General features: G+C 47.5%; 1 protein-coding gene across 1 annotated transcript; it reads right to left on the reverse strand.

The window, feature by feature from the left end:
* STC1 (stanniocalcin 1) lies at positions 1 to 11086 on the reverse strand. Its single transcript, XM_038167028.2, has 4 exons — positions 10686 to 11086; positions 8251 to 8393; positions 7043 to 7254; positions 1 to 3735 (listed from the first exon to the last, which is right to left on the reverse strand). The coding sequence occupies exons 1-4, from the start codon at positions 10801 to 10803 to the stop codon at positions 3465 to 3467; spliced, it is 744 nt and encodes a 247-aa protein (XP_038022956.1). The 5' UTR covers positions 10804 to 11086; the 3' UTR covers positions 1 to 3464.
* Positions 11087 to 11641: the final 555 nt, after the last annotated feature.

Consider the following 11641-nt stretch of genomic DNA (forward strand, 5'->3'; position numbering starts at 1 on the left):
ACCCTTAAATTTGACATTTTATTTCATTGCAGAAGAAAATCCAACATAGGCCTCATTATGTTATGCATCTTTAATTATAAAAATAAGCAAAGAAAATAACTTGCATCTTTCTCATTACTATGATATGTTTCAAATAACCTTTATATGAACACACTGAGCTTTAAAAATGTAATTTAAACAATAAATAATGACATATACCAGATATGCTCACCGTTTATTCCAGTACTCAGCAAAAAACAAAACAAAACAAAACAAAACAAACAACTCTCTCCCCCTTCTAAGTATCTTTAAATTATAAATACATAATGCAAATTTATAATGGCACAAAACATCTAAAGTGCAAACAAATCACAATGAGAATCATGCAAACATTTCTAGAGAAGCCCCTCCCCGCCCCCGAGAGAAATCATTTCTGCAGTGAACGCAAGATTAAAAAAATAAAGCATTAGAGATTAAATAAAGTGTGAAATAGCTGGACTTAATATTGAGAATGATTCCCCATCTCCAGGGGGATCTCTCCCCTAATTCGAGGCGTCCTTCCCAGGTGATGGGAAGCGCCTCCCCCACCTCCACGTCCCCCTTCCACTGCTAAGGGAGAGCTTTAAATGACCAGCTTAGGCTAGAAGGCAAAAGTTCAGCAAGGTGAACCCCAGACCCTTTGATTTTATGGCTCTGTGCTTGCAGCTCCCTTCCTAATTTAGCCTAGGGACCAAAAAGGATGCCTTAAGCAGCTCAAAAATCTCATGGGCTCTCCAACACCGGGCATCTGGGGAGTCCCCAGGAGCTGCACCAGTGCAGGGAAGCAATAATTTGGTTTGCACAGAGGACTTTTACCTGTGCTAGCAGAGCGAATTGAACCAGGGAGTCATTTTCTGTCATCTTCCTCCCCATGCTAAGGGGAAAACAAGCTTAAATTCCGACAGAAAAAAATAAAATAAAATATGAGAACTCAAAAAGTTAGGGCTTAGCTTTTCTCCCCAGCCTCAACTCAACTTTGTAAAGCTTCTGTGGGTTTTCACAGCAGTGATGCACAGAATGGGGAAGCCACGTGCAAATAGGAGCACCTCTTTTGGAAGTCAGGGCTCCTACAAGTCCTCAGTGCGCCCTGCTGGTGCGAGCCCATGGGGACGTGTGGCACCCAAAATTGGAGCTGCTTTGCACAGCCCAGAGCCATCCAGGAGGCTGCTTGGGCGCTCAAGTCACATAAAGACCTTTTTGTAACCATCTTCCCAAATAGCCAAATGCACGTGATGCACAACACCCAGCAGATTGCCAAAATTTGTAACCCCCTCTCCCATGGGCACCATGCAAGGCGCGATGCTGCAGGGCGCAGAGCAGCACGTGCACGGCTCCGGGATCGGTTCCCAAGCAAAAATCCAACCTTCAGGGTCAGGATATTCAAGGGGCCTTGGGTTTTCACCTTGCAAAACTTTACCGCATTGGATTCTACATACCTGACTGTGATTTAAGAGCGAGCAATATTGCATCTTGTTTGCCCTGGACTGCACGATTCAGAGTATTCAAAAACGAAACAAAACAAAAAAAAAAACCCCAACCCTCTACCGTCAGCAACATTTTTTGCTGCTTACAATTTTCTGACAGCACTTTTGGGCTACATTTAATGAAGACAGCAATATCAGAAATGCTGCCACTGCATCTGGTTTCAATATATTAGCAGCAAGTTATTGTTTAAAGGCTTTGTGGTTTAAAAAAAAAAAGAAAAAAGAAGTTATATTGCTTTAGATTTTGAAAAGAAAAATAGATACCTCCTTTATTAGCTCTCTAACTAGTTGAGCAAGAGTCATCCACTCCGCAGACGGACTCTAGCGGGATAGATTTGGAGCGTGGAACTGGCCTTGTTGATCTCGTGCCACAATGTGGCTTTTTTTTGGCTCGCCGAAGCCCGGCCAGGCTACTGTGCAGAGAGCGGCGTTTGGGGGAGGCCCCCAGCTACTGCTGTGGGACCGGCGGTCCTGTTCGCAGAGGCTGCAGAAGAGATGGATGGGAGGAAAGGCAGAGCCGAGAGCCTTAATGCGTGTGTCCTCTTAAAGGCAGGCACATTGTTTAATGCTGAAGCTTAAGGGAATTTAAGGATTTTTTTTTCCCCTGCCTTTCCCCACAAGTCCCCTTCCTAAGGGATGTTTTCCCCCGTGGCAGCTCTGAGATCCCAAAGCAGCATCGTCAGCCACCTGCTTCCCCAAGCAGCTCTCCGGCAGCGCTCATGCCCTGGGTACAGCTACGGTCTCACAGCAGGACTGGCCAGTCTGAACTCATTTATTTTATTTCCATTTTGCTTTTTTTTTTTTTTTTTTTCATTTCACCTAAGAAGAGAGGTTTGTTCCTGGCCATGTCTTAATTGTTCCTGTTCTAATCTTTGTCTCTCTTCCGTTATAAAAAGGCCACAGAGTAGAAAGTGAACTCTTGAATATGACAGAGATACTGTTTCCAGGAAAGAAAAATAGCTAACTTACAAAACTAAGTTTATGCAATAAAGTTATTATATTCTGCTCCTTTAAAGCAGACTCTCATGGAATTTATGTACAGTACATGACAGATTTTAAAACTATTTATACCACAGTTAGAGCAAGACCTTTAATACTCTTGTCTTAAGACAGGGTTTGTTTTTGTTAGATTTCTTTTAAAGCTTTAGATAGTTAAATACAGTACATAGATGTTAGCTTTTAAATACAATGCAAGATTATGTAACCTTCTGACTAGCTTTAACCATAGACTGGCACCACTTTTAATCATTTCCGTAGTACAAAATGTTCCTTTCCTGATTTGCTGTGTGTTGGGGGGGGGGCGCGTTTTAGCTCATTTTGCACTGAGGTGCCAGGTCCCGGTAACGAGGATCACCCACAGCTAGCGAGTTTGGTTAATCAACAGGTTAACAGAGCTGGATTGGAAGGATTAGGACTGCATGACACTAAGAGACCAGGAATATGACATTCATATTCGTCCATGGCCAGCACAGATTCATAACACGAATTCCACTGACATCTTTAGGATGTGCAAGAGTTGTTAGTGCATCTATTGTCGCCTACCAGCTTCCTACAAGCGAGGATCAGCTATTCTCCTTGGTGCCAAAGCTTCAGACTTCAACGGTGTTAGCGCTACAGTACATTTAGAGATCGGCGTCTGAAGGCCTGACTACTCTATGGTGCTATTTAAGACTAAGATCGTTTGGGATATCTTTTTTTTTTTTTTTTTTTTGGGGGGGGAAAGAAAAGAGATGGAGACGTTTTGACGGCGGGAAAGCTGAGACACTGAACACAGACCCATGCAAAAGTTTGTTCGAGAGGAATAGAAAATATCCATGACTAAATCTAAAACCAGTTCCTAGTTGTTATTAAAACTAGCTACAGTACACTTGGTTTTGGGGTGCATTAACTCCTCTAGAAGAGAGACTTCAGCTTTGGTAGTGCTTAGCATCCCTTACACACCCGCGCGCGCTCCCCGCGGCGTTACGCGCTTTCGGCGGAGCTGCGCTTCGCGTGGGCCGGGCTGGACCCCTCACCTCGGAGGTTCCTGAAGTAGAGTTTTAGCTTCTGCGGCTCGCTGATGCGTCTCCGGGCGAAGTCCGTGCGCGGGTGGCCCTGGGCGCAGTGGTCCGTCTGCAGCAGGTGGAAGAGGCTGGCCATGTTGGGCCCGATCTTCTCCATCAAGCTGTCCTTGATGGTGCTGACCGTCTCCTCGTCGCACTCCAGCAAGCTCCTCACCAGCTTGTTGTAATACCTGCGTGAGAGTTGGGGTCTGTTACCCAAAGGCAGCTCCCAGCACGACCAAAGAAATAAGGTAAGAGGTGACCCGAAGCCAGGTGACCAGCCCGAGCAATAAAACTACGAGATCCAAATTTTAAAATAATTTTAAATCCTACAGCCATAGGATTTCAAGTTCAAATTTAAAGTCCTAGAATCATAAAATCATCTAGGTTAGTGTGATCTTGGAGGTCTTTTCCAACCCTAATGATTCTATCACCTTAAGTTCAGCCATCAACCTGACCTATTGAATCCCATCCCTAAAGCATGTCCCTTAGTGCCACAAAACCTTTTTTAACATCAATTTGTCAGTGTTCAACCTCTGTATCCTCACTGCATCTAACAAATGCCCTGCTCCAGAGATGTTGTGCCCATGAGGTATGGAAGGAATACCACTGGCCACACTTCTACCACAGGGATCCTAAATGAGAGCTGCTCCAGCTCTGCAAGCTAAGGCTACAACGCCAAGCTGTGTTGGTGTAACACCAGTGGATTGGGAAATAGAAGAGAGAGAGGAGCTAAATCCATGTAACTGGCTTATGTGTGCGTTTTACTCTGCTAACACCCCTGTTTCTAGAGCTTTAGGAAGAAAAATAACCACATCTTTCCAACAGATAGTGCCCATCATCAGACAGGGTGATGAACTAAGCAAAGCACTGGTGGGGGCCAGGAGGACCCTTGCCATAAATGAATCCATCCCTGTGCTTCCCAGGACCCTTGAGGAGCTCTGGCTCCATCCCCTGCCCTTCCTCTCCCTTCCCCTCCTGTAGCAAAGGGCTGGAGGAGGGAAAAGCAGGCTCAGACAGATGTGTGTGCTCCCTGGGGACAAATCATTAGGACAACTGTCCCTTCCATGCCCAAAACCACCAGCGAGCACGTTATGCTCTCCCCTGTTCCCTGCCTGTTGCTGTAGTTTTGCCTTCCAGCAGCCTCGAGTGCAGGCTCTTTGCTCCAGAAAGGAGCCAGGAAATCGTGCTGATCTTTTTCCCCAGCCCTGCTTGAGCCTCCGCAGGGCCAAGGCAGGACCTGCCCTGCCCCATGTGCACGGAGCTCACCGCACAAGCGACCATCTCCCTAAGGAGAGAAAGTTGGGAAAAGAGGGGGGGCCGTCCCATATTTGCCAGGCTACTTCTGCCTGAAAGGACAACAGGGAGCTTATTTTAAGCCTTTAAGGTCACCCTGACATTTTTCCACGGGAGCAGAGAAGAGAATAACCTGCAGGAGGAGGAGGGGAAGGAAGAGGGAAATGAGACTTCGCATTCAAACTCCTTTCCTACCTCGCAGCTCCGGCCTTTGGAGCAGGCAGGGGAGGTCAGGTGAGGTTAAAAGTTTCTGCTGCACTCGAAGTACAAAAGGACCAGGCTTTGGCACACGGGAGCACGGCAGCGTTAAGGTCAGAGGCACGCACAGATGGTGAATACATCTGTGCAAACCACGCTCCCAGTTTAAACCAGTCCCGGGCTGGTAGGACACAAGGAAAAGATCCCATCCACCGTCCTCTGTGCACCTCCTTTGTAAAACAGAGCCCGGTGCCTTTCATAGCTTCAACCTCACGGCTCGATAACGCCTTGCAGTAGCCAGACTGAGAGCAAAAGCAGCGAGGCTTTCCTCTGCTCCTGCCATGAGATTAAATCACAGGAAGATGCTATGACCTTTAACTACTTCCCCTCGGTGTCCCAGGCCAAGTGGCACATTCTTATTCTGTGGCTATGTTGGGACAGGGGCTGGGAAAGCAGGATGCTTTAGGAGACCTTAATGTAAACTATTAGCTGGGAAATCCTGCTGCTTTTGTTACTCAACATGTCATAATATCCTTTGGCTTCAAGGCGGGTTGGCGGCTGTGGGGGAGGAGTTCCCTGTGCCTCGGGAGAGAGCGGCTCTGGCTCGGGCTCGATCCTCCGGAGAGGAACGTCCCGAACACGTGCGACATCGCCGCAGCTCCCGCTGCGCCCTCCTGGCTCTGCTGTCCAAACACGTTCGCCCCAACGCCCCTGCAGCCCTGCCAAGGGCTGGTTCATCCCATGCCGTGAACCCCAGCTGCTCTTTCAGCCTGGAAACACCCAGCAATCCTCTCCCAGCATCGCTCGGGGGCAGAAGGGAAAGACAGAGGGAGAAGTAACCACATTTGACCTCCTGACTCGAGGGAGAGTTCAGTTCCATACTAATTCCCTCCTCGTCTACAGGATTTGCCTTCCTCCAAGTATAATTTTCTGGATATAATAGTCTACAAGAGAGTTTTTGTAATGAAATTATGCTGGTTGGAGGTGCAGCATCTCTATAGCACTGGCCTACCTGGGGTAGGATAAGTCTGTAGGATTAAGATGCTTTCCATTAGGTCCAACAGCCACCCCAGAGGAGCTCCAGCCTTCAGCGCAGCCAGCCAACGTGTTAAATTGCAGCTCGGTCTGTTTGCACTCAGATTCTAGAGCGTATTTACTCAAAGTGTTCAAAAAGATCCCTTTTATCCCAATCACAAGACTCAGCACTGATTGTTCCAGGATTTAGAAGAAGAAATCCCTGTCCTTGCAGCGTGACTGCGCAGACTGCAGCAGCTCCCTGAAGCCTCTCTCTGTCCCTTGTCCTTGGAGGATGGGGACAGGGCAGTTCTGTGCTCAGATAAAACACCAGGGAGCAGCGTGACGTGCCCATTTCTGCAGGCAGCCTTTGCTATCAAGAAGGAACAGGGGTGAAAACAACCCTGAAAGAGGCCATGAAGAACACTGAACTATCCCTATAAATATGATCGACTGGATCATGGCAGAATAAGGTTATAGAGGAGCCCATCCACTGGTTCCTTTTCAGCCTTTTAATTCTTTGTATTACCTCAATAATTCTGAGGGCAAGGGCTCGCTCATTTGCCATAAACCCCAAGAAGATGGCCCCAATCTGAAGACAAGAACGAAGCTGCAGTAGGTTGAGAAGCTCCTAAGTGGTCAATATGGCAATATAATCAAACTGGCTTGGTATTTAAAAGCTCTGTTTACCATTACGCTGCCTTCAAACTCAAAGAACTAACATTTCAACCATCTCCAGGCTTTGAAGTAATGTATGTCCAGTTGATTTTACGATTCTCCCCTGGAGATGTTTATAAGTGTATTTACCAAAAAGAGAATCAGAAGAATGCTGGTAAAACTTAACAAGGATTTGAAAAGGCAGAAAGGATTACTCAGGCTAAGCTGTATTAGGACCTGTAAGAAGTTAGTCAACTCGGTTCCTCTCGTTTCCTTCCCTATGCTTCACATTTGTGCATTTGATGCGTTTCAGCTGAGGAAAGCTCCACGTACCGGTTTGAGAACTGATTTGGAAGCTGGACGACCTCCGTGATTGCTTCAGGATTTCGTTTTGCGATGCCGCACATGTCCAGTTTGCTGTAGCACTCCTCTTGCACTTCGGAGATCATTCTTTGGAACGTGGAGCACCTCCGGATGGCGAGGAACACCTTGGACGTGACCCCATTTGCGATGCATTTCAAGCTTTCTTTCACAAAAGCTTTTCCCTGGAAACAGGAGAGAAACCTTAAACTGCAACAAATTTCATAGAAAGGGATGTCATAACAGATAACTCCACCGTGCCTGGCTGCTATTAATTACCCTTGCTGCAATTACAGACCTCCTGGAGGTCCCTTATGGAGCACGGCGGGGAACTGGACCCTAAATACAGCAGCTTCAGTTGGGATGCATGAGGTCCACTGAGAACAGCCAGCTCTTGTTCCCAAAAGATTTAAGCACAGGAAGCCTTCGTGTGAGCAGCCCTAGGAGGGCCAGCACCAGAGATGGGCCAATCCTGCCCTCTGCGAGGCGGCTGGACCGCTCGCTGCATACCAGGGGTTTAACACATCTGGCTTGCCAGAGCTTAAGATGCTCTAAGAGCTTTAAAGTTTGTCTTTGGGATCAAGCATGCAGGGAATAAGGTGTCTGCACATTTGGGGAAGAAAGTACGAAGGAAAAGGGCCTTTGGCAGAGCCGCAGTCCGCTGATATTATCCTATTTACCCTGCTGTGAGCGCTTGCAGCTCCAGAGAGGCTGATCTGGCCACACATTCCCAGGCCCAAAGACTTCCAATTCAAATCCCAGCCCTGTGCCAGGTCACACAGTCAGAAGACTTACTTTGTTAGAAGAACGTTTATATTTCCTCCTGAAGAGGAAACTTAGCTCTCCGCCCCACAGAACGCTCCCTGCCAAGTCCTCACACATTGCATCCAGTATGTGGAAAATGTAGTGCAGAAAATAGCCCTGAAGGATGCGTTTGTGGCCAAAACCCAAAATCGTGGCTCAGAGGAGTGGCCAGGCAGCAGGAAGGGCTGTAAGAAAGGAAGGGTTAAGCCTGCACTGAGCCCAGCTCTGTGAGGACAGAGAAATTAAGGCGTCCATTCAGCAAAGCCTTTACGCACGTGCTTTGGTGCCGCAGGACTTGTAAAAGCACTTTGCTGAACCGGGGCACGGCAAGGGAGCTCTAACGATTATTCCCGTTCCCTTTATACTCGCGCCCGTACCTGAGTGTCAAATTTAGCAGCACTGTACAGGAAGGACTTGCAGATGTCGTACATGCCATCCGTGTCGCACGTGGAGTTCTCCAGGCAGGCGAAGGCGCCGCAGCCCACCTGGAGGGCACTGTTCAGGCAGCGAACCACCTCGGCTGCAGGGAGAGGCACAGGCACAAGGTTACGCACGGATCGCTCCCCGACGCCTGGCTGATGAAGCCTTTCTCCATCAGAAAGCCAAGTCACGCTTAGCAGCAGCCCTACTGCTCCTCGGGGCTGGAGGGAGAGGGATCGAAGAGCAAAAGGCATGGCCAAGGTGAGTTAGGAACCTAAATCATGCACCAGCACATCAGTGGGAAATCGAGGAATGGAAAATGCAGCTACCAACACCTCCCATCAGCTACGGAGACTAAAAGAAATGTGATGCCTGATAGTCTTTGGCTAGATGGAGACCTAGAGGTCCATCCCAACCTAATCCTGACCGTGTGCATCTACAGCTCCTCTAGAGAAGGCAGAAGCAGTGAGGATGGACCCATGAGGAATACCGGGCAGCGAGGACGTCCCTGAGGTCTCAGAAGGGAGGTGAGGGTAGCTCGGCAGCATCTGGCTCGTAAACCACATTTGGAAATGAGACTGAAGTGATGGTGGTTACCAGCAAGCTGGCATGACATTGGGTCTTGCAGCATGGAAGCGCTGCTTTCACTAGCATTGGAAATATTTGTGGTGTTCCAAAAAGCGTAAAGTGTCTAGGAATAAGATCTTAGTTTGCGTGTTAATTATCAGTACTGCAAAGGACCTGAACGAGGAATTTGGTGCTAAATACCAGTGTGGTACCCAGCAATTTGCAAGCATAGCCAAGAAAGGTCAAAAAATTCCCAAAGAGAAGGGACATTTGGGCAGAGAAAGTTAAGGTAATGGAGATGACCATGCATAATTAACACCTTTGAGGCAGTCGTTGGTCTGAACAGGAGGGTATCCATGTCATCCCATCTCTTTTCGTGCAGATAGTGTGCATTTTAACAATGAATCAGCAGTATTGCCACACGGTTGCCCTGAAGTTAGTGGGGATTAACCTTTTTTGGTAAGCCGAACATCTGTCCCCTTATGTGTCTGTGCAAGGCATATTCATTACTTTTGCAGCTCATGTTACCAGACATTCTTTAGGAAGAAATGCTAACCCGGTGTCTCCCATCAAGATCCTAGGTGTAGGAAAAGTGAGGATTTGCATTCAGTGCAAGAGAGCACACCTTATTAAGAACTAAGTTGTAGCCTAAAGACGGATCTCATAACTAGGATCTTTCCGGAGAAGAAAATTTAAAAAAAAATCACCCAATTAACCCCTCCTTGTGCTCCGCTCTTCCTTACATGCCTAAAGGGAGAAATATTTGGTAAGATCATCCTCTCCCCAGTTCACAACCTCACCGTCACACAAGTCATTCCCATAATTATGTTTCCACAGGTTCAAATTATAACTTTGCTTTCAGCAGACTTAGTATGCATTAAGCTTTTATTGTTTTAGGCACAGTGCAATAGTGAGACCCTATGTTTCTATAGCAACCAAATACAAAAGGAAATTGAGCAAACACCCTAGTATAATGCTGCAGAGCCTTGCAGATCTAAAATAAGACATCTGTTAATGAGCTCCAAATTAGAGACCTAATATCTTTTCAGTATACTAGAAGACAGATTTTTAATTCCCATTGTTCAAGACAATGTGTGCAACTTATCTGAGCATCTATAGTGCACAAAGTAGAGACATCCAGTGCTGACTTGCCAGCAATTTTTTTATCTATTGTAAAAGCAAGTTTGCTAAATGTCACAAACGCATTTTTATGGTACCATCTAACTGATAGCAATCAGTTTTTGAAAATAAATGCTAGCAGTGGACAGTTTCTAGGTTACTGCATTCTTCAAAGTCGCGTATCTCTCTCCCCTTCTTTGAATAGGCAGATGTTTGGCAGAACAATGGTTCAGTCAAATTTCCACGGATTTTATCAACTTCCTAAAAAGCAAGGAATTTAACACCAAAGTATAATTGCCATGGGAGAAGAGAGAGATACATGCAAGCAGGAGGGGGGAAAAAGTACATGGAACTCATTTAGGAGATGGGGGAGGAGGAGGGAGAATGGATTACATCCTGCAAGCAGATCACACACCGGTTCCTTGACCCAGCTCCTGAAAGAAGAAGCTTTCTTCTCTGGCTATGCACCAATATCCTCCTGAACCAGTCCCTGAAATTAATACTTGCTCCTACCAGGCATTAAGTTTATAAGAGGAAAAAAAAGGAAGAAAAAAAAAAAAAGGAAGAAAAAAAAAAAAAAAGGGAAGAAAAAAAAAAAAAAAGGAGGAGGGAGGGGGGAGGAAAAAGGAAAAATGAGCAGCAGAGATATCTGAGACAGTTGCACACATCGGGGCTGAGGCTCAGAGCCCTCTTTGCCGGCTGTTACCTGAGTTCTGGGCTGCAACCCTGGGTTTCCTGGGGCTCACAGAGTCATTCTGCTCAGCTTCGTAGGATGCGGACGCACTGATCACCAGCAGCAGCAGCAAACCAGACTTTAGGAGCATTCTCTGACAAGTTTCCGCTAAGTGTGGTTTTTTGGCTTTTTTTTTTTTTTTTTGGTCTATGTGTGTGTGTGTGTGCGTGCGTGCGCGTCTCCTCTTCCACTTCGGCTTGAGCAAAGACGTGGAGCTGGATGTGCTGCCAAGGAGAGCGAGAGGAGTACGCCCGCTTGGGGACCACCGCCCGCTCTGCTTGGCCCCTCTGGCTCCTGCTCGCTGGGGACCAGGAGCAGCGCCGAGGGCTTTTATAGCTTTTATAGCCGCCCTTATCGGTCCCCCGCGGGCTGCCGAGCCAATCGCGAGGCGTTGGGCAGAGCCAATGGCAGACTGGACTCATTCAAGCCTCAGAAAACTGCAACTTCACAGGAAGAATATTTTCCAGCCAATTAAAAGTACCTGCCAAACAACAATCGCCCAAAAGTTAATCGTCGGCGAGGCGGTGGGAAAGGGAAAGAGGAGGAGGAGGAGGGGGGGGGGGACTTCCTACGGTTAATTGAGCTCAAGGAAATGACAGGGCAGTCCTAAATCTTTCCCCCCTCCCAAAATGATAATAATAATAATAATAAAAAAAATAAAATCACCTGCCCTTTTAAGAAAGGCTATTTTCCCATCTGGTTAGCGGTGATCCCAGGGTTAGGGCTGCTTGGCAGGGGTTTTTCCAGGCGGTGCATCCGATGGGGGCTCTCTGCAGCCTCGCTGCCCCGCACCTGAGCGCAGCCCCCAAAGGACATCCCCGCCTGTGTGCCGGCAGCAGGCATCACCCAGCGCCTGCCAGAGCGTGTGCTCGGCCCCAAACCCGCACACATACACACTGCTCCTCACGTAGGCACATGCAAATACCCCA

This window comes from Anas platyrhynchos, chromosome 23, assembly GCF_047663525.1.
Source record: "Anas platyrhynchos isolate ZD024472 breed Pekin duck chromosome 23, IASCAAS_PekinDuck_T2T, whole genome shotgun sequence".
In the NCBI taxonomy this organism is placed as follows: Eukaryota; Metazoa; Chordata; class Aves; order Anseriformes; family Anatidae; genus Anas; species Anas platyrhynchos.